This window comes from Arctopsyche grandis, chromosome 6 (genome assembly GCF_051622035.1).
Source record: "Arctopsyche grandis isolate Sample6627 chromosome 6, ASM5162203v2, whole genome shotgun sequence".
Lineage (NCBI taxonomy): Eukaryota > Metazoa > Arthropoda > Insecta > Trichoptera > Hydropsychidae > Arctopsyche > Arctopsyche grandis.
In genome coordinates this window covers 6,639,210-6,663,047 of record NC_135360.1, presented here as the reverse complement: position 1 = coordinate 6,663,047, position 23,838 = coordinate 6,639,210, and the positions used below count along the sequence as shown (strand labels likewise).

The following is a 23,838-nucleotide window of genomic DNA, read 5'->3' as shown; positions in this document are numbered from 1 at the left end:
CGCTTAAACATGGCCAATCTAATAGTAAACATTTTATTAAATTTATTTGAATAGTTTTATTTTATTTGAATAGTTTTATTTTATTTCAATAGTTTTTTTATTTAAATTTATTTGAATATTCATTCGTTCGATGACGTCACGGATTTACGAACCAAAAATAGTTACATACATACATACATATGTACATTCATACAAAGTCTCTTTAGAAATTATAGATTAGATTCGAAGATGGTAAATCGTTTAAATAAAATCGTATCTTACTTACTTACCTATACTTTTAACAAAAATTATATCTTGACGCCTTTGATATTATTATATAATATTCAGATACGATGTGACGGTATATATGTACATGAATGTATATACATACATACATTTGTAATTAATGTACAATGACTATGCTAAAATCTTCAGCATTAAAAGATTTCGATATAAATATAAATCTATGGGAAAATTCATTCAAATAGTTGACTATAATCAAGTTTTAAATGACGTCAAGCAGTATCAATCGAATGTTTTTATTGAATGACTGAAACGATGAGTGTTTTCGTTCCCTATATATTTTTGTGAAAAATCAACTAACACATCCAGGATTCTGTCTTATCGTAATGAGAAAGATCATACAATGTGCCTTCACACTAAAATAAGCAATTAAAGAATAATTCCCTTTATTTCTGCACTTTTTGGAAAAACCTCAATAACCGCGACATCGATGATACGTATTCTGTGTTAAAAATTACATACAAAAAAAAGTATGATTTGCAAATACAATTTTTTCTTTTTCTACATAAGTACGCATGCACATTTGAATATAAATTTGTACTTAAATACATATGTATATTTATTGAAAACACATATTTTTCCATAATTATTTTGTAATAAATTTATATATTTGCAATACCTATGGTATTAAACTGTCTAACCAGCAGCTCTGAAGAAATACTCGGAATAAACTCTTTTCCATCGAGGTCAACCTAGGGCTCCAGTTCGGGAGCCTCTCGGTAGTTAGCATTAACGCAACCACCAATCTATACTACTGACTATGTGAAAATGAATGCACATACATACATATGTATCTTTCATCTTAAGATCATCAAATTTGGTATACTATCTCTTCGTACCCTATTGTAGATCGGGTAAAAGTGAGAACACTCGACAGGAAAAGCGGGGCTAGATGTTGGTTGCCATTATGCCGGTGCCAGACATGTGTTCAAAGATGTGATCAAATAAGTGTTCACATGTGTGGCACGGGCATTTGATACTATTGTCACATATTTGATCACTTAAGTGCACTTTGCCGTTCCGTGTCGGTTTTTTAGCGCACATCAAAGGGATAAAAGTCCAAATGTTTGTGTGCCTGCCACACTGCGCGAAGCCCAGTTGCGCGAGCCTAGTTGATCAAATCTTTGAACATATTTCTGGCAGATACAACAATATGTGACCAAATGTGTGAGCAAAGTCTTTAAAAAAGTGATCACTTCTTTGAACTCATGTCTGGCACCGGCATAATGGCAACCAACATCTAGTCCCGCTTTTCCTGTCGAGCGTTCTCACTTTTACCATAAAGATGAATTTTTGTTTATTATACAGTAAATCTTCAGTTTTCAATTTAGAACCATAAAAGTTGGTATGCTAGATAATGATATCCTAAATTAAATTATAAATGGTTTTAAGAACGGGTCGGAACCTAAAGTTGAAGTCGAAGTTGAGTCCTGAAAAAAATAAGCTACGTTTGTAGATACCATTTTGTCTGCTGCAAAGGCTTAGTATCATTTTACATAAGTAGAAGTCCAAACGATCCAAGTAACCAAAATCACCACCCCTAACCATGATAAAATGACAAAGATGATGTCGAATGTATTCACTCCATTTTCAATTTTTCGTCAACCACCAAATGATTATCAATCAAACATTTATGATTTATCAACCACCAAATTGATAACCATCTATCGATCATATTCCTTCAGACGTCACAGAAATTGTAAACTTGTGACGAACTACAGCGTATTTTGTATGAGCGATATCTGAAGGTGCAATAAATAGTATGATTAACTTTTGACGCGCTCATTATTCTTTGATGGTTTTATCTATCGCGGAATCCGACAGATTTCTATAAAAGGTTTCACATCCTCATACTTTTCATCAGTGAGCTGTCAGCGTTTCATACCCCAAAATAACCAGCTGAAAATCACAAAAAATTAAGTTCATCGACATATAGAAGAAAAATGCTGGGTAAGCATAAAAATAACCTAAAAATACACTTGATTGTATTTTTTATTTCGTTTTCATAAAAATAAAAATTTGCTTTCCAGGACGACTGATATTGACGCTATGCGTCGCAGGAGCCTTGGCTCAAACCAGAGAAGTCCGAGTGGCTGAAACTTGTCCAGAAGTTGATTTTGTAAATGCAACCCTTCTACCCCACGAATCCGATTGCACCAAGTTCTACTATTGTGAATTTGGAGTGCCAGTTGAGTTCGACTGTCCTGACGGTCTGGAATTCAACGTGAACCTCAAGGTAACTACAAATATCACTTTAATTAGTTCTTCACAAATTTAGCTACATATTAGTCTATTTAACTATTAAATAGTCACCTCAATACGTGCTGTAATTAAAATGACATCTCCTTTAAAGGTATGCGATTGGCCACACAATGCCAAATGTTCGGCAGCAGGTGTCACAAGACCGCCAAAACCAACTCCTCCACCGGGCCCTGGAGCACCAAATTGTCCAGCCATTGATGGTGTAAATGCAACACTTCTTCCTCACGAGTCAGACTGTACCAAATTCTACTACTGCGAATTTGGGACCCCTGTTGTTTTCGACTGTCCCAAAGGACTTCACTTCAATCCTGAACTGAGCGTATGAATAACTTAAAATAATTAAATGATAAATTAAAGCCAATATAAATTAAGAATTTAAATTAATGGGATGCTTTTATTTCAAGGTGTGTGACTGGCCCGACAAAGCTGGTTGTGAATCTTCAAAGCCACCTTCAACATCTTGCCCCCTAACAGGAAAACCCACATTACTTTCTCACGAAAGTGATTGTACCAAATTCTATATGTGCAAAAACGGACAGTTATCTCTCCATAAGTGTCCTGAAGATAACCACTTCAATGAAAAACTCCAGGTATTGGATTTTAATGCATAATTCACAAAACTTAATACTTTCAATAGACCAAAAAAATAATCAAATTTGAATTTGAAAGAGATGCCATTGGGAACCAAATGCTGAATGTGGAGGAACAGTACCAACACCAAAACCAACACAATCGCCTCCAATAAATCCACCAGTGTCCTGCCCAGCCGTAGATGGCGTAAATGCAACTCTTCTACCCCATGAATCCGATTGCAGCAAATTCTACTACTGCGAATTCGGAACACCAGTGGAATTCGATTGCCCAGCTGGACTTCACTTCAACCCAACTCTTAGCGTAAGAATATATAGCGATTCCGAAATACTTCCTTATAATCGATCTTTAAGGTCCCCGATATTTACTTTATTGCAATGCTAAAATCGGCAGGTCTGCGATTGGCCCAATAGTGCGGGATGCACAACTGGTGGATCAACAACAACCACACAGAAAACGACGTCACCATCAACCGAAGGTACACCATCATCAACATCAAACGGAGAGACAACACCAAAAGGATCTTGTCCAGCTATAGATGGCGTAAATGCAACTCTTCTGCCCCACGAATCCGATTGCAGCAAATTCTACTACTGCGTATTCGGAACGCCAGTGGAATTCGATTGCCCAGCTGGACTTCACTTCAACCCAACTCTTAGCGTAAGAATATATAGCGATTCCGAAATACTTCCTTATAATCGATCTTTAAGGTCCCCGATATTTACTTTATTGCAATGCTAAAATCGGCAGGTCTGCGATTGGCCCAATAGTGCGGGATGCACAACTGGTGGATCAACAACAACCACACAGAAAACGACGTCACCATCAACCGAAGGTACACCATCATCAACATCAAACGGAGAGACAACACCAAAAGGATCTTGTCCAGCTATAGATGGCGTAAATGCAACTCTTCTGCCCCACGAATCCGATTGCAGCAAATTCTACTACTGCGAATTCGGAACACCAGTGGAATTCGATTGCCCAGCTGGACTTCACTTCAACCCAACTCTTAGCGTAAGAATATATAGCGATTCCGAAATACTTCCTTATAATCGATCTTTAAGGTCCCCGATATTTACTTTATTGCAATGCTAAAATCGGCAGGTCTGCGATTGGCCCAATAGTGCGGGATGCACAACTGGTGGATCAACAACAACCACACAGAAAACGACGTCACCATCAACCGAAGGTACACCATCATCAACATCAAACGGAGAGACAACACCAAAAGGATCTTGTCCAGCTATAGATGGCGTAAATGCAACTCTTCTGCCCCACGAATCCGATTGCAGCAAATTCTACTACTGCGTATTCGGAACGCCAGTGGAATTCGATTGCCCAGCTGGACTTCACTTCAACCCAACTCTTAGCGTAAGAATATATAGCGATTCCGAAATACTTCCTTATAATCGATCTTTAAGGTCCCCGATATTTACTTTATTGCAATGTTAAAATCGGCAGGTCTGCGATTGGCCCAATAGTGCGGGATGCACAACTGGTGGATCAACAACAACCACACAGAAAACGACGTCACCATCAACCGAAGGTACACCATCATCAACATCAAACGGAGAGACAACACCAAAAGGATCTTGTCCAGCTATAGATGGCGTAAATGCAACTCTTCTGCCCCACGAATCCGATTGCAGCAAATTCTACTACTGCGTATTCGGAACGCCAGTGGAATTCGATTGCCCAGCTGGACTTCACTTCAACCCAACTCTTAGCGTAAGAATATATAGCGATTCCGAAATACTTCCTTATAATCGATCTTTAAGGTCCCCGATATTTACTTTATTGCAATGCTAAAATCGGCAGGTCTGCGATTGGCCCAATAGTGCGGGATGCACAACTGGTGGATCAACAACAACCACACAGAAAACGACGTCACCATCAACCGAAGGTACACCATCATCAACATCAAACGGAGAGACAACACCAAAAGGATCTTGTCCAGCTATAGATGGCGTAAATGCAACTCTTCTGCCCCACGAATCCGATTGCAGCAAATTCTACTACTGCGAATTCGGAACACCAGTGGAATTCGATTGCCCAGCTGGACTTCACTTCAACCCAACTCTTAGCGTAAGAATATATAGCGATTCCGAAATACTTCCTTATAATCGATCTTTAAGGTCCCCGATATTTACTTTATTGCAATGCTAAAATCGGCAGGTCTGCGATTGGCCCAATAGTGCGGGATGCACAACTGGTGGATCAACAACAACCACACAGAAAACGACGTCACCATCAACCGAAGGTACACCATCATCAACATCAAACGGAGAGACAACACCAAAAGGATCTTGTCCAGCTATAGATGGCGTAAATGCAACTCTTCTGCCCCACGAATCCGATTGCAGCAAATTCTACTACTGCGTATTCGGAACGCCAGTGGAATTCGATTGCCCAGCTGGACTTCACTTCAACCCAACTCTTAGCGTAAGAATATATAGCGATTCCGAAATACTTCCTTATAATCGATCTTTAAGGTCCCCGATATTTACTTTATTGCAATGTTAAAATCGGCAGGTCTGCGATTGGCCCAATAGTGCGGGATGCACAACTGGTGGATCAACAACAACCACACAGAAAACGACGTCACCATCAACCGAAGGTACACCATCATCAACATCAAACGGAGAGACAACACCAAAAGGATCTTGTCCAGCTATAGATGGCGTAAATGCAACTCTTCTGCCCCACGAATCCGATTGCAGCAAATTCTACTACTGCGTATTCGGAACGCCAGTGGAATTCGATTGCCCAGCTGGACTTCACTTCAACCCAACTCTTAGCGTAAGAATATATAGCGATTCCGAAATACTTCCTTATAATCGATCTTTAAGGTCCCCGATATTTACTTTATTGCAATGCTAAAATCGGCAGGTCTGCGATTGGCCCAATAGTGCGGGATGCACAACTGGTGGATCAACAACAACCACACAGAAAACGACGTCACCATCAACCGAAGGTACACCATCATCAACATCAAACGGAGAGACAACACCAAAAGGATCTTGTCCAGCTATAGATGGCGTAAATGCAACTCTTCTGCCCCACGAATCCGATTGCAGCAAATTCTACTACTGCGAATTCGGAACACCAGTGGAATTCGATTGCCCAGCTGGACTTCACTTCAACCCAACTCTTAGCGTAAGAATATATAGCGATTCCGAAATACTTCCTTATAATCGATCTTTAAGGTCCCCGATATTTACTTTATTGCAATGCTAAAATCGGCAGGTCTGCGATTGGCCCAATAGTGCGGGATGCACAACTGGTGGATCAACAACAACCACACAGAAAACGACGTCACCATCAACCGAAGGTACACCATCATCAACATCAAACGGAGAGACAACACCAAAAGGATCTTGTCCAGCTATAGATGGCGTAAATGCAACTCTTCTGCCCCACGAATCCGATTGCAGCAAATTCTACTACTGCGTATTCGGAACGCCAGTGGAATTCGATTGCCCAGCTGGACTTCACTTCAACCCAACTCTTAGCGTAAGAATATATAGCGATTCCGAAATACTTCCTTATAATCGATCTTTAAGGTCCCCGATATTTACTTTATTGCAATGCTAAAATCGGCAGGTCTGCGATTGGCCCAATAGTGCGGGATGCACAACTGGTGGATCAACAACAACCACACAGAAAACGACGTCACCATCAACCGAAGGTACACCATCATCAACATCAAACGGAGAGACAACACCAAAAGGATCTTGTCCAGCTATAGATGGCGTAAATGCAACTCTTCTGCCCCACGAATCCGATTGCAGCAAATTCTACTACTGCGAATTCGGAACACCAGTGGAATTCGATTGCCCAGCTGGACTTCACTTCAACCCAACTCTTAGCGTAAGAATATATAGCGATTCCGAAATACTTCCTTATAATCGATCTTTAAGGTCCCCGATATTTACTTTATTGCAATGTTAAAATCGGCAGGTCTGCGATTGGCCCAATAGTGCGGGATGTATTAATGATGGACCAATAACAACCACACAAACACCAACAACGGACGAGCTTGTGGATGAAATCTGTAGTAATTGCGATTTGAATACTAGATATTGGGGTGACACTAAGAATTGCAGAAAATACTGGTTCTGCGTCAGCGGCAAAAGACAGAGTGCTCTTTGTCCCCCAGGACTTCTTTTCGATGGTAAAATTAAAATGTGCAACTTATTTTCAATGGTTAAATGTTAATGAATTACAAATCGATTTATTGTATGTATTTTCAAAAATAAAGTTATATATTTAAAATGATACATACATATTTTATTTTTTCCTACATTTTTTGCACTGATAAATTTCAAATATAATTCAAGTATAATATTACCAATAATTCATAATAATTGAAACACTTTATATACATATATGTATATATAACACAAAGTTTCTGAATGTTTTAAATATTAAAAGGTTTTCAGGAAACCTTGGAAACCCAATGGATGACAGCAATACATATTTGTGTATCTGGCGTATGTACATATGTATTATACGTATATTGATGCATATATCCTTGTCACTTATATCATTTAAAATTAGATATTTTACTTATTTCTTGTTATTGTTAATGGTAGACAATCCTGTGAAAGTATTTTATAAATTTATATTTCAACTATTGTATGTATGTAAGTATATATGTACAAATGTATGTATGTACTTACATACATACTTGCACCTTCAGAATTTTCTGATCATTTGTATAATGAGTTTCTGATCAGAAAAATCTTCACAAAGGACATGAAAAAACCTTCGAAAATAAATAGAGAATCATGAGAAATATCTCAGGCATTTGTTCCAGTGTTTTGAATATGCTTGGATCTGTCATTCGGAAAGTGCAACACATTTTTTTCATTGTTAAGGGGACGACAATTTTTTTACGGCTTGTCCCGTTTTGAGTCCTGGCAAATATGGTCACCCTAAATATAATATATATAATTTCAACAATTCGAACTATGAGAAATAATGATCTATTTTAAATCTAAGATAAACGCGTAAGTGGTTGATTGGCTTTTAAGGTCAGTATTTTTATCGATTGTAAAATCTGGAAAACTTCTATAAAAGCTTTATCGCCCTTACATTTTTATTATTGAGCGGTTTACTCTCAGAATTAAACATATTCTAATAGAAGAAAATGCTTAGTAAGTTGATAAATGTATCAGAAAATTGTTTCCATATAATATAGTACCTATAAATACATTTGTATATTTTCATATAAAAACCATTTCATCTTCTTCTTAAGAACACCTACTATTAGCACTTTGCGTAGCGGGAGGCTTGCAGGTTGGAGTGGCTGAAACTTGCCCAGAATTGGATGAAGAATTAGTGACCCTACTCTCCCACGAATTTGATTGCACTAAATTCTACTACTGTGTACATGGAAAACCTGTAGAATATAAATGTCCCATTGGACTTCATTTCAACTCTGAATTAAAGGTAGCATATTCTTCACTTTAGTTCCTAGTTATTCTAATTTTAACAAATATTTAATTCGACAGGTCTGCGATTGGCCACAGAATGCTGGTTGCGTTAAAAGTACCACTCTGAAACCAACTATAACTAGCTCTCCTAAACCAAAACCTACCACTAGTACGCCGAAATCTAATCCAGAACTTACGTCGGGACCTACAGAACCTGACCTAGAACAAACAACGAGCAATTTACCCGGATCAGAATCAACTTCAGAAGGGAGCACATGCGTGGATGCCTTAACTGAAAAACCTATCGATGAAGTATGCGGTAAATGCAACTTAAGTGCTAAATATTGGAAGGATGATGAAGACTGCAGAAAATATTGGAAATGCAATAATGGAAAAAGGCAAAGTGTATTTTGTCCTTTGGGACTACTTTTTGATCGTAAACTACTTACGTGTAATTTTATTTTTAATGTTAGATGTAAATAAATAAAATTTTATTCGTAAGATACACACTTTTTATATTATTCTACGATGTAAGTCCTTGATCTTTAATTATAATGGTGCATTACTTATTATCAGATAAAGTCAAACTATTGTTACATACTTGAATTATGAACAATGTTTGTATGGTGATGTGAATTAAATTTATAAACTGTTTTTACAGCAATAAAATGTGATATCATTCAAGTTAATGGATTATGACAACGCAATTCACTTTATCACATATAATCTACTCACTTAACCACTCATAGTCCATACAAGTATGTACATATGTACACCTGCACTGATTTTAACAGTTTGTATATACTACCATAATATATGTACATTAGGGTAGATCTAGGGGTTCCAGAAAACCACCCGAAAGAAAAAGCCGGTATTCGTTTTTTTTACAAATAAAAATCCTTATGAGTAATAAACATTGAATGATCACACAAAATATCACAGCCGTAAAATGGCAGATTAAGATTAGAAAAAAACTTTCGAAAATCGGTAAAATTTACGATTTTCACAAACTTGAATGGGCTGGCGGCAGTAAAAATATATTTATAAGAATTTTTAATTTTATTTTTTACAGATTCCCCATGATACAGAACATCTCTTGCGACAAGATGGGTTTCCAAATTTAAAAATTCGCTATTTTCGATGTACTCTAATGTCGGTCTCCGTGATTTGACAGAATGTTAAATTACAGAAAACGCAAATATCAGAATGCAAAGATCGAAAATCGAAAGATCTTAAGTCGAAAGATCAAAAAAAAATGGTGCATGGTAAACGGTACATACTCACGTACATACTCACTTAATTTGCGCGAGCAGGATACAACAGGAACAAGAGGAACATGCTTTTCCTCCCGTGTTAATGTGCGCGCGCAGAATACGGGAGGAAAAGCATGTTCCTCTTGTTCTTGTTTATTTTTTATTTTTTATTTTTTTTTACATATATACCAGGAAGGCCTTACAGGTAAATCCCAATGCGCCTTCCTGGCCAATTACAAATACAAATGCAGCATTTTTATTATAAGTCGTTGAATTGCGAGACACTGAAAAAACTCGCAAATTAACGAGACATCTATGAATTGTACATAAATTTATATTGTACATCAATCTTATTTCAAATAGTGGTGACATAGTAGGTAGGAAGGATTTTTAGCCAATTTTTTTTTTTCCCGGGAACCGTTTCAACAATGAAATCAGAGAAAATTGGCAAACTCTGATAGGAAACGATCAACCTGGAGTCACAAATCCAGGTCTGACCAACAGCATACTCTGAAAAAATCATTTTCATTTAGGGATAGAACCCGGCACCTTCTTGACGGTAAGCAGAAGCTTAACGTCCGAGCTATGCTGTTGTATCCTGCTCGCGCAAATTAAGTGAGTATGTACGTGAGTATGTACCGTTTACCATGCACCATTTTTTTTTGATCTTTCGACTTAAGATCTTTCGATTTTCGATCTTTGCCTTCCGATATTTGTGTTTTCTGTAATTTAACATTCTGTCTCGTCACGCAGACCCCTCTAATGTACATATCAATATTTATCATTACATGTCATCAACATTCTTCACACATCATACTGGATAATCTAATAATTATTATAGATGGTTAGATATTTAACTTGGTCGAGGTTGTTGTCGATTTTACATTTAGTTTATTTCAGATAAAGTCCACCTGTTCTACTTTTGGATATCACATTATTACACAAGCATTTCTGTTTAGTTAAAATTTTATAAATTTGATTCCATCAAAGTTTTAAAATGTATCTACGTTTTCAATGATATTACTCTAAAATAGTATTTCTCAAATTGTCTTGTACGTGAAAATTTAAATTTAAAACTATTGCAGATATTTTATTGATAATAAATTTTGAGAACTTTTGAGTTTGAGAGCCTCTGCTTAAAATCAAAACAACCAATCGACAATCAAAAATTCACAAACGCGTTAGTCATATTATATGGCTCATATATAGAAAATCATATAAAACATACATAAATTATAATTATATAAACGTATATAAATTTGGAATTAGATTTAAAAAAATACATAGACAAGGATGGAAAGTTAATTCATTAAGACCTTTCTTCTACGAATGCGACGACCGGTCATTACCGCTACGTACAAATCGAACACTCGTCAAGCGGTTATCGACTCTACACTCCCCGACATAGAGTTGTATTTCGCCTAAAGATCTTCTTTGAGAATTGAAAAGTGCTATATCGCGTACACTATTGCCACGATTTCAACCTTTATCGCCAAGCGAATAGGTGCGAGATTCGCGTGATGGCATTACTGGCGCGGACCTTTCATATTAGGAATGGCGGAAAAAAGTACCGCTAACCAACTGGTAACCCCATACCGCTGACATTCCACGTTTGCGTTCCGACGGGTGAGGTCTTCGCAAATTCAGTTTCCGAAACTCGAACATTCCGGATCCGGACATCCATCGATAGTATTTCATAGTGCGTGTGTGCTTTCTTTAATTCAAAAAAAACCGACATATCGGTGAAGCCGCAGCCAGTGACGCGGAACTTTCGACCTGCAACGTTGCACTCGAAATACACTAGTGACATTTGCATCGAACTGTGGATGAAAATTAGACGTGTCTCTTTCGAATAATCCTTTCAAACTGACGTGTGCGCGAGTGTGTGAATGTGTGTGCGCTCGTGAAGCTTCGTTGGCTTTCGGTCACACTGAAATATGACCAGTGCTGTTTTTTAAATAATTCATAAGTGAAAGAAAAGAAAGAAGTATACATACAAATAAATTCAGATCCGACCGGTGTTGCTAGCCGGGATAAAAAGCTGTCTGCCGTAACCCGGATTCGAACGTGCGACGAGGTGTGTAAACCCCGTTTGGTGATTTTAAATTTGGATTTTGTTTACTTTAATTTTGTTTTATTACTAGTTCTACCCGTAAGCTATTACATATGTTAAAAAGAGACAAAACGCGAATTAGGTTTTGTTTACATGTAACTAATTCCTGTATAATTCGAATGTAACTGATTTTAATCCTTTAAAGGTCTGTTCATACCTATCCAGCACGACCCGTATCCTGCAGGTGTCATGCAAGTGCGGATAGTATTCTTTGGTACATTATATGGACGTATTCATACTCCATTCGCGCATGCGCATTTACGCATTCATGCGCGTCCATATAGAGTGTACCAAAGAATACTATCCGCACTTGCATGACACCTGCAGGATACGGGTCGTGCTGGATAGGTATGAACAGACCTCAATAGGGCTAAAATATCAGTTGTAATTAAATTTCAAATGAATTAGCTATTTCGATAAAGTAATTTATTTAAAAAAAATTAAGTTTTCATTGCTTTTTTACTTATATACATATGTATATGTAAATATTTTTCATGAGAGTATATTTCTTATAAGATTCTTCTTAGAATTAATTTCAGCAATTTTGAGTAAATAATGTCTGAAAGTGAACATGTGAGCTTTTTAACATTTGATAGTTACGAATTTAAATTGAATTTTCTTTTGGAAGAAGTATTATAGTAATTTCCTATTGATTTGTACAATACAAAAATCGCGGATCTATTTACAGATATATTTAATAGTAGTAGCCCGGTGCACGAAAATTCGTACTTCATGGAAAAAACAATGAATTTAATATATACTAGTTGTTTTACCCGGCTTCGCTCAGTATTTGTAAATATAAACAGCTTAAACAGGGCGAATCTAATAGTAAATATTCATTTTTTTTATTTTATTTATTTGAAACGAAAAAAAAATAATACTCAACCATATCAAATCGTCGTCATTGAAACTTTGATTTGTTTTTAGATTCCCAACAAACCTTACATACACACATACAAAGTCTCTCTCGAAATTATATATTAGATTTAAAATTAAAATATTACTTGATTATTTTGCATAGCTCCACGACATGCTATACGCGCTCTTATTTCAAGTTTGAAAAAAATATTAATATCGTACATAAATATACATAGGTATATACATACATACATATATGTATATACATACATACATAAATATAGGTATATACATACATACATATATAAATATACATACATACATATATGTATGTAAATTCAGCTCAGTATTTTTTATTATTTTTACATATGTACATGTGAAAAAATAAAGTGACATGAAATTGGGGTGGAGTGTATGTGGACGAATGAATGCTGTTTTTTAAATCAAAAATGCCACTTTGCCTGAAGAAAAAGATCTTCGGTCAGTGGTGTGTTTTGCCAGTGATGACGTATGGATGTGAAACTTGGACATTGAACGCCAAGTTGCTACACAGAGTTTAATGCACTCAAAGAAGTATGGAATGTTGTATGCTTGGCATAACGAGGAAAGATAGGAAAAGGAATACGTGGGTGAGAAGTATGACAAGGGTGGAAGATAGAGTGAAGCGATTGAAATGACAATGGTTGGGCCACCTGGCTAGAAGAATGGACGAAAGGTGGACAAAATAAGTGCTATAATGGTACCCGAGAGAATGCAAAAGTGTAAAATGAAGACCGCAGGGAAGACGGGTAGACCTAATTAGGAAAATGTGTGGGTTGAGCAGGATCAGGGTTGTGCAAAACAGAGATGAGTGGAACCGATCTACCAAAACGCCGATCGGCTTTTTGCCAACAAGTCCATGGGCCTGTAAAATGCTGATAGGCGTTGTATTTTAAGCAAATGTATGTACAAATTAAACAAGAATACTACCCCAGTATTTACAGGTAGCAGGAAGTATTTCCAGGTAGCATTGAACATGGGTCGCGTAATCCGTGTCAATCAAACATTTGTTAATGTTTATAAAGACTGGTTTACACTGGAATTTCTGAATATATAACCATAGCGGAATTTCCCGATAGAAATCCCTAACTGCTGAGTATTTTAGATTGTGAGCATTAAATTTTAACAACAATGAAGAAGATGGAACTACATAGTTTTGGAAAAATACATTCATTAATAGACTGATTTTGTTTATTGTTGCAAGATATATTAGAGAGTCTAAACACAACTTTACAAAACTCGAAATCCTCGGTGGTAGTTATCTAGGGTTTGTTTGGATTAGCTTCAATTTTTATACCTGCTTTCTATTGGATTTCTAAATAATTCTGGTTTGAAATTTTCAGCGTGGCGGGCTTTCAACAGAAAAGACGTCAGCACTCAAAGGGTTAATAATATTTAATATTTAAATTTCAGTAAATTTGATAATAGGATGTCAATTTGTTTTTATTAAAAAAACATATATAAGTACATACATAACAATGCTTCTTATTGATTCATTAGCGATGGGAAAGTTTTTACTTTCACATGTAAATATAAGGACTTTGGTATGTTACTTCAGTTGATTCATTTTCCAGATGTTTTTTTTTTTGATTTTTAAATGCTTTTTATTATTACGAAATTATGTTCACAATACATCTTATATCTATTTTAATAGCTACTGATCTACTGATCATTTTCTATTTTACAATTTTAATTTAATTTGGTTAGTAATCACAGTATTATATTATTCTAATGTTAATCTAAAGCATAATAGGAAAAAGAGCTCAAAAACCTATTTACAATCCTTATAAATGTTCATAATACATCTAATACATAATATTAATTAAACTAAACTAAAGTCGATGACCTAAAGCAGATTGTGTTTAGGTAATCTGTGTATATATGTACCTGAAGGGTATAGACATTTTGTTGTAATCACCGAGACTCTTCACAAGTGTGTTAGTATGGTTATTAGTGATTCTTTCATAGAATCTACTGGTTAGTTTGTTAGTAATGTCTGTAACAAACGGAATATTATATATAGCATGCAGTTTTTTCAGGTTAGTATATATGGGTGTATTATAAATTATTTTAAGAGATTTATTTTGTATTACTTGGAGCTTGGAAAGGTTAGTATTCGAGGCGTTATTCCATACAGGTGAAGCATAGGTTAATAATGGTAATATGAGCGCGCGATATTATTTTATTTTATTTAGCGTTGATAAAGAACTATGGCGATTAAATATTGGATATATTGAGGATAAACCCCGATTTTCCAGATGTGTATATGACATTCTGTAAGCATTTTCTTCAAATTTTTTAGTGACCTAAAGCAGGTCCAACTCGGTTATTTTTATAATACATAGTTTCAACAATTCTCGATGTACAGAACGCTCATATGTACCTTTGAACGATACGTCTCATCCACGTCCTCATTCTGAGTTTTCTGCGTAAATGAATCACTCTTTTGGACATTCGTAAAGCACGCGCACCAGTCGTTATATTATATAAACACGCGTAATATTTGTTATTTCACGCAAAATGCAACCTACTTCTTGCCGAATTTAAACACCGTGCATACCGACCGACAAGCGGAGGAGCACGGAGAAGAAGCAGAAAAAGAAGAAACAGGAAAAACCTGATTTCGTAAGGTCGACACAAGATCAATCAGTTGTGTGTGTAAAGGCAGGCGACCCGTTGTAATGTTCCTAACCCAATTCCAGGCCACAACACTCGAACTGCCTTCAACAGTGTTGAACATTGTCGCGCTTCTTTCTTCTTCATTTCGATTATCTTTCTCGGCTTATTTGTTTTATTCTTTTCGGTGACCGTTAATGTGGCACGCACGCGGAATATTCAAACGTTTCCCATATCGAGAACACAACACGCACATTTCACATGCCGTAGACAAGTATGCAGTCTCAACGTCATGTAAGATTTTCTCACACGGTTCATCTGACGTCTGACATTGACGGCATTTACACACTTCAATCGATAACATAGTCGGCCCTTTCTTTAGTTGTGTTCCATATATCTACGTATTTGCTTGTTCTGATATGTATTCAATTTGTACCTCCACTCGTCTATGTACTTATTTTACAGTATAGTCTAACAAAAAAACTATTCAACCATTCAAAAAAGTCCATTAAGTTGTGGACAAAATAATATTCGTGCGAATTAGACCCTTTTCTGCATAAATTTGTCCAATTAACACATTCAACCCGGCGCATGATTTCATACATTTGCCCATGTGGCGGCACTGTCACGCGTGACGGCATTAAATCACTTAATATAGCGAGTTGTCCCTAAATCTTTAGAATTTTATAGGAATTTTAGTGTTGGGGTGCTCAATGAAGTGGAACCGTAAAATTATAGTCTGCTATAGCACTATCCGCGTGACCACCGGTGGTACACGCCGGGTTGAACGTGTTAAGCTTATCGTTTTTTTTTTTTTTTTTTGTATGGAATACAATAAATTAGGTAGGTATCTTAAATATTAGCACATATGTATGTACATAGAAGACATTTTCGGTCAGTCTATGTATATGTTACACCGAATCCGTGAAATTGTCTATTACAAGCATTCGGCAAGAGAATTGCCGAATGCATGAAAAATGCAAGCACGTTGCCCAGTTCACGGATTCCGTAAATTCTTGGCCGAATGCGTGAACTGGACAGCGTGTTATATTATAACCAAGTGTCAAAGTGACAGCTGAATAAGGATGTTTAATTTAGTTTAATTTACATATTATAATGTATAATATGACTACATACATATGTTTCACTGTTAAAATATTATGTATAAAATGACATTAATTTATGTGTAAGTCATATGAGATGATCGAAACATATGTATGTAGTCATATTATACATAATAATATGTAAATTAAACATCCTCATTCAGCTGTCACTTTGACGCTTGTCCACGCTGTCCAGTTCTAAAAAACAACACCGGAGAGCTGCTGTCTATTTGCCGACTCCATGCTTTGAGCAGACAAATTATTGGCGAATACACGCATTCGCCAAAGAATTTACGGAATCCGTGAACTGGGCAACATGTTTGCATTTTTCGCGCATTCGGCAATTCTCTTGCCGAATGCGCGTAAAAGACAATTTCACGGATTCGGTGTAACATATACAAACATTGAAATACGAAAAAAATGCATTGTCCAATATACATACATAGTTGGTACAAATACTAAACAATATGATAAAACGAAAACGACACATTTTGAAATATCGTATAATATATTTACTAATGTAGAGCTTTTTCTCTACTTTTATTTTTTTTATAAAATATGTGCTCACATTACTTTTTCATACGTGGAGAAAATAAGCAAATGTCTATGTTAATTATTGGAATATCTAAGAGGAAACTTCGATGAACGAGTAAGCGCGAAACCCACGCAATCTATTCTTCCGGCGTTCATTTTAATCACGCTGTAATCAGGTTAAAAATATTCCCACTTCCATATATTTCCAGTGTTTCTCAAAACCTTATAACTTTAGATGATTAAATTTCATGAAAATTCAATTTACTTTTACCACTTAAATAATCGGGTTTATCTATGAAACTTTCAAATATGTTCTGCTTGATACGATACGGTTGTATAAAGGTGCAGACACACAGAGAGGTACGAGGTATGTGCTTTAGATACTTTTACACATTAAATCAAACAAGTCGAAAAATCGGAAACTTGAAACACGTTGTATACGATATTATATCTCCCACGTAATGGCATACGATACATTAACATATATTGATGACCAAAATGAGCATTATGGCAAAGTATGAAAACGATCGGATAAGAGATAAGAGATATAAAAAATAACGTCTTAATGTGAAACGTAAAGGAGGTTTGTAAAAAAACGCAAGCACGACCGATCTATGCTATGACACCCAGGACAAAATTCACCACATGTGAATATGTTTTCTGTGATATTTTATCCTTGTATTGACCTGGTTTGACAGTTATCTATAGCGGAGATTCCCAAATTTGAAGAAACGTAGTAGAAACTTGTGGATATAATAAGATTGTACAAATTAAGAATGACCAGAAAAAAAGCCCTTCCTAGCTGGAAACTGTGAGCACGTCCATGCCTTACGATTCAGCATGTTTGCGCCTTTATATGGATAGGTCGTTTCGGTTACTGCTGTCAAAATATGAATGTGTCCATATATAATGTATCAAAATATATTTTGCGTACTGTTATTAACCTGCAGCTTCCGGTCTGTGCTGTGCTAGTATAAATGATTCTTTTGGCGTAACGGATTATTCAAATATCAGGCCTCTCCTTAATATCACCTTAACATGAAAAAAATACAAATAAGAGGTGCCAAACCATAACGTTTCAAGTGCCAGAACATTTAGTTTTCAAGAGAGACTTGAAACTGTTTAAATAAATAATGCTTAAATTCATTCTTTCAACATTTTTTTAATAAAATATAATTATTCTGCAACGTATTATAATTATTCAACGAGCAATCAATACATTATATTAGATATTAGAAACATAAATTAAAAAAAAAATATTTTAAGTGCCATCGTTTGTGTCATTATAAAGTACCATAATAACTTTCATAATAATAAATGGACAACTTATATAGCGTCGTCTCTCAGATGTTACCTTGATCATGGTGGCTGAAGATATCATCAGCTTATTGTTGTTAATCTCTTTAGAAATATTCATCCAGTTAAAAGTTAAACTGACAGTACAAATGACAGTGCAACTAATAAGGTACTTACAATGTTATGATTTCTATCCCTAAGAGGCGGCATTTCAAATTTTTTAAGAGTGCAAGTAGGGGCTTCAAGGCACATATGTATGTAGATACACCGCAAATCACGAATAAAACGCATTTGAGCATACTCGTATGTGTCACTTACAACGTTATGGTTCAAATATAGAAACGCCGCAGCTCAGATTTTCATACACTTGGGTATTGGCGATTGAAGAGCTTCAAAGATTACTTAGTCATCTTTATGTCATTGTGAAATTGCTTCTATCACCTGAATTTTAACAAGCTAAAAAGACTTCACGACGCTAAAAAGACATCACACGGCGAGAAAAGTGACAAAGCTCAAAAAACTAGACATACTTATGTATACCGATACAATAATTTCCAGTCATGTTGAAAAATTACTACACGTACAGTTTTAATATTTTTTTGAGCCGTGTTACATTTGTCGCCGGGGTGCGAAATTTCCATTTGCAATGGATGCAATCAATATCTCATTTGCCGATAGAATCGAAAGTAAAACAGCAACATACTCTTAGTTCTGTACCGCATATGTGACGTCCATTCAGCATTTGGTCTCCACTTAGTTTGTCTCTCGCTTTCCAATCTCACTTTTCTCCACATCTAATAATAATGACGGCGATGATGATAATGATAATGCAAGGCGAAAATTTCTCCTCTGCGCTAAACAGTTTGAGGTTAACCTGTGCATTAATTGCCTTCGCCGAGAGAACCGATGCGTCTTCTATCTTACAATACGTTTTTAACCCAGTTCTTGCATACAAATTGATTTTTAGTCAAACTCTCGTACGCATTACAGTTCGATGTTTTTTTGATTTTTAAATGCTTTTTATTATTACGAAATTATGTTCACAATACATCTTATATCAATTTTAATAGCTACTGATCTACTGATCATTTTCTATTTTACAATTTAATTTAATTTGGTTAGTAATCACAGTATTATATTATTCTAATGTTAATCTAAAGCATAATAGGAAAAAGAGCTCAAAAACCTATTTAAACAGTTCGATGTTTGAACTGACTACTACATATGTATGGATGTAGTTTGAATTTTCGTATAACCGGTGCTCGTTTTACATAATTCAAAATCAATTACACACTCTGCGGCATTACATGTATACGTTTTTATTTTACGCTAAGGTATTTCAAAGATGATATTCTCGTATAACGAGTATCGTAGCGGTCAGACTCGGCTTCGACCGTTCGTTTTGATTTTTAATAATAATCCGCATACGAAATGTAACGAAAACCGTTAACGTATGATCATTATAACCGTTGTTGTTGAAATATTATTGTCTTGGTCGCGCATAATTTCTTCGAAATTAAACGAAGCTAATTGCTCTATCTGTATGGCGTAATTGTGATATATTATCTATGCCGGTTTACGTGTGTTCGAAATGAGCACGAACGCACTCTAAAAAGATGTTTAGATAAGAATTTAGTTGATTGTATTTAGTTTAGGGAACGAAGACTCATCTCGGCATTATTCTTAAGGGATTATTAAAGTTTAAGTGTGTACCATTGTGGCATTACAGGAGTCCCTAATGCGCCACAATGGTCGAAAAAATAGTTGAGAAAGAAATATAAATGATGAGAAAAATAAAAATATGTACATATACACATCAAATCTTGCTAATCATAAAAAAAACAATAGCATATAAAGTAAAAATATCAAATAATAAAATACAAAGTAGGGAATGCCTTGCTCCTATAGCCAGCACTAATATATTAGAATCAGCCGCAAATGAAAAACATCTCTGCGAGGCCCAAATGGAAAAGAGGAGATCAAAATTCCACTCGTAAATCACATTTAATTATGAAAATAATGATGAGCGCAGGCTACCAGACAAATAGGTTAAAATAATCTCCGATAACCTACGCTTAGAGGGTGATTATTATTATAACATCATTATTCATACCTTAACCAGCAGCATAGATGAATGGTTAGCGTGTAATGATTTCAATTATGTGGTCATGGGTTCTATCTCTGGTTTTGTAGCTGGCCAGATCATGGATATGTGACTCCAAGGTTGATCGTTTCCTTTTAGAGTTTGCCAATTTATCTGATTTAATTGAAAACAGTTCCCAAAAATTGGCAAACTTGTCTTACAGTTTACAGCATATCAAAATTTTCTAATTTGTAAAAAAAATGTTGCAAATTTGTACATAGATGTCTCTATGATTGTTAATCGATGTTTGTAATTGGCCTTGAATAATACTTACAATACTTACGTATAATGTTTGACCATATACATATGTATGTATGTCAAATATATGGGGGATTGTTGATGTGTTATTCTTGTATTGTCATAGGTTTGACAAAATATCACCGAAAAAATTCCAAGGGGTGAGTTTCGGAAATATCGTGACGGCACAGATTAAAACATGCCAACGTTTTTAAAACATGTGCATCTGCACCTACATATGTATGTACATTCATCTTAGCCATTGTGACGACTTAGAGCTAATCTATAAAGTCACTATAGCAAATTTGTAAATAAATAAATCTTCATTTTAGCTTCAAAATACACTCGGTCCGATACAGTACATATGTATGGTTCAGACAGAAACGGTTTCGTGAACTTTCAGTGATTAAGGCTTCTGTAATTAATCAAAAGCTGTCATTTTTGACGAATAATTACTATTATATCGCTATTATCATAAATATTCAATCTCACTACTAAAATTATGTATATATGTACATACATACATAAGTAGTTTTAACATGATTTTAAATTTTTTTAAATATATTTTTTTATCATTATTTCGATGCTAGTTTGGTTTTGATTTTGCATGTTTATCGTACTCGTTACATTTATTAAATTTATGAGATTGTTCCGCTATTTTATTTTTCCGGTTCTACATTTCACATGTCGGCCCTACGAAGTCGTTATAATATACATATTCATCAACGGGGTACAAATTCCAAAAGCTAATTCAGCTAAATATTTTGGACTGCGCCTCGACTCAAGATTTACACGGAGGCATCATATTAAGAAAAAAATAGAGCATATTTGAACCAAAAAGAGAAATGTACTGGCTAATAGGAAGACACTCCAAATTAGACTTGCACTGCAAAAAAATAATATACCAAGCCATTATGAAGCCAGTATGGACGTATGGCAAACAACTGTGGGGGTGCAGTAGGCCATACAATATCGAATATGTGCAAAGATGGCAAAACCAGTTTCTGAAGATCATTAGTAATGCATATCGCTTTGTTACCAATGAAAATATCCATTAGGACCTGAAAATGCAAACAATAAAATAAATGATCTGGGAATGTGCCGAGGTGAGACTGCAACGTCACCCCAATATATTCGCCTTGCAATTGCTGGATACAATTCGGATCTGGGTCATTACATCGAAAGTGACTTGAACGAAAGTCGAAAGATCGAAAAGATGGGTGGTGTCAACGAATCCCCCCTCATACCCCCCGTCCGTAATGTCATAAGATGACGTACGAATGTGAAGAGTATATCCGAATATGTGTGCGTTAGAACGAGACAAAAATAATATTTAAAATTCAACTCTGTGGTTCTACAAGCAGTGCCGGCCTTACACCCGATGGCGCCCTCGGGCAATTTTTTCTTAACACCTACTTTCGCCTTTGGCGCTCTAATTTAAAATTTTGAATGGCTTTTGGCGCTCTAATTTTAAATTTTAAAGCGCCTTTGGCGCATTGTTCGGTGCCCTAACTTATTTGGCGCCCGACCCAGCCCCCCCCTAAAACCGGCACTGCCTACAAGTGTGTATATATTTAAAAATGTGAACTCATTTGGACGGGTTTTTTGATTATTAAATGCTTTTTTATTATTACTAAATTTGGACGGGTACGGCCGGGGGGAGCTTGCGGGGATGGAATGAGGGGACAACGTGGGAGGTGGAATTGAATGAGGCACGAGTGCGATGCGAATTGACCATAAGGACTGTGAATGCTTATAGCGCTAGCGACAATAGCCACAGGTGTGGTTCATATATCAATTTCTCTCTAAAATCACCCGTTGAAATATCAACAGACACAATACTAGATGTAATATTAATCACGAAGGACATTTATTTATATAGAAAAAAAAATTGGACACTTAATTCTCAAGTCATATAAGAAAGCAACGAAGTTCATGTGTGTTTGACATTAAGCATTTATCACATAGTTATGATAGCACTCATATAATTATCATTATCACCGTTCTCAATTTCAGCAAAGTTGCTTCATCATTTCACACATAGTAGGCATAAGTCGTGCCTAGTGAAAGTTGGTCTTATCCACCACGCTCGTTGGTCTTTATACACCGGCAACGTAGTATACCTAAAAATCACTAACGTGTCACCCGTTAGATCTAATTGAATTGTCTTATTCGAGAGCGTTTGTTACTGTTATTTACAATTGCAACGGTTTTGCAAAGCTGATGACCCGATATGCAACCAACGACGACTACTACTCCGCCACGCATGCTAAATTGATCGAACCGGTCGATCGGACCGATTGGACGTGTGGTCAGAATTCATAATAAGTACGAATTCGATCCGATGCCAATGTGGTATCTACATAATTATTTGTTTAATATTTGCAACCGTTCGCCATATGTACGGTTAGTGTGATGTCATCTTGGGTAAACTGCGTAACCCTAGAACCGGATTTCATGTCCGTTATCGGCTGGTGATGTATACATTTACTTTATATCAAGCTTAACTGATTATGATGAGCTTTATACTGTCTGCCGTTTAGTAAATTGTCTTGTGAAGGCTGCTACTTACACGAGTAGCTGTCTCCATAATCCAGTACATCTACTAATAAAGGATTAGTACATCTAATAACAAAGATAAGCCATTCGAAGAAGAAAAAGGAGAAGAAACAGAATATTCTGATATATTTGAAGAGAAAACTATTGTTCAATATTTCGTGTGGTGAAGTTTGGTCGTGAAACTTACATGGGTATTGAAAGCAAACTGTTTTCTAAAATCAAATAAATTCAGGGTAGCATAGGAATATGTATCTATGCTTGGATGAATATTACATAGGTGGATACGGTTGCAGATTGACATAATAAGTACTCGCTTGTTACCCAAAGGGATGTAAAATAATATCGTAGAAGGCAAAGTTAATACTTGGTGGATGAGTAAAAAAAACGTGGCTGCTATTGATTAGGGCTCCAGAGCATTTTTCACAGTAGTTGATGGCGATGATGATTTATGAGAATCACACCTTCACTGTGTTATCATCTGTGTAGAATCATTCTGATATAGAGGACTACA

General features: G+C 35.9%; 3 protein-coding genes across 6 annotated transcripts in view; all 3 read left to right on the top strand.

Annotated features, from left to right (window-relative positions):
- Positions 1-2,139: 2,139 nt before the first annotated feature.
- On the top strand, positions 2,140-7,420 carry LOC143913055 (uncharacterized). Of its 4 annotated transcripts, XM_077432567.1 has the most exons (16): positions 2,141-2,232; positions 2,313-2,518; positions 2,636-2,863; positions 2,949-3,134; positions 3,214-3,438; positions 3,529-3,795; positions 3,886-4,152; positions 4,243-4,509; positions 4,600-4,866; positions 4,957-5,223; positions 5,314-5,580; positions 5,671-5,937; positions 6,028-6,294; positions 6,385-6,651; positions 6,742-7,008; positions 7,099-7,417. In XM_077432567.1, the coding sequence occupies exons 1-16, from the start codon at positions 2,226-2,228 to the stop codon at positions 7,354-7,356; spliced, it is 3,780 nt and encodes a 1,259-aa protein (XP_077288693.1). In that variant the 5' UTR covers positions 2,141-2,225; the 3' UTR covers positions 7,357-7,417. The 4 variants fall into 4 exon arrangements, with proteins under 4 accessions (XP_077288694.1, XP_077288693.1, XP_077288695.1 ...); XM_077432568.1 differs by lacking the exon at positions 3,886-4,152 and having other exon boundaries at positions 2,140-2,232; XM_077432569.1 differs by lacking the exon at positions 6,742-7,008 and having other exon boundaries at positions 2,142-2,232; positions 7,099-7,420.
- An 870-nt stretch (positions 7,421-8,290) lies between these two features.
- Positions 8,291-15,460, top strand: LOC143912545 (peritrophin-1-like). The gene is made up of 4 exons (XM_077431832.1): positions 8,291-8,297; positions 8,414-8,592; positions 8,655-8,684; positions 15,416-15,460. The coding sequence occupies exons 1-4, from the start codon at positions 8,291-8,293 to the stop codon at positions 15,458-15,460; spliced, it is 261 nt and encodes an 86-aa protein (XP_077287958.1).
- Positions 11,430-23,838, top strand: part of pwn (calcium-binding EGF-like domain-containing protein pawn) — a 39,146-nt gene continuing 26,737 nt past the window's right edge. The window contains exon 1 of the mRNA XM_077432566.1: positions 11,430-11,906. The gene's annotated coding sequence lies outside the window, so the exon portion shown is untranslated. The remainder of the gene's footprint in view (positions 11,907-23,838) is intronic.

Coding starts and splice junctions, on each gene's coding strand:
- LOC143913055 (XM_077432567.1), top strand. Junction 4,510..4,599: donor ACTTCAACCCAACTCTTAGC/GTAAGAATATAT, acceptor TAAAATCGGCAG/GTCTGCGATTGGCCCAATAG. Junction 7,009..7,098: donor ACTTCAACCCAACTCTTAGC/GTAAGAATATAT, acceptor TAAAATCGGCAG/GTCTGCGATTGGCCCAATAG.
- LOC143912545 (XM_077431832.1), top strand. Junction 8,593..8,654: donor ATTTCAACTCTGAATTAAAG/GTAGCATATTCT, acceptor TTAATTCGACAG/GTCTGCGATTGGCCACAGAA. Junction 8,685..15,415: donor GGCCACAGAATGCTGGTTGC/GTTAAAAGTACC, acceptor CGACAAGCGGAG/GAGCACGGAGAAGAAGCAGA.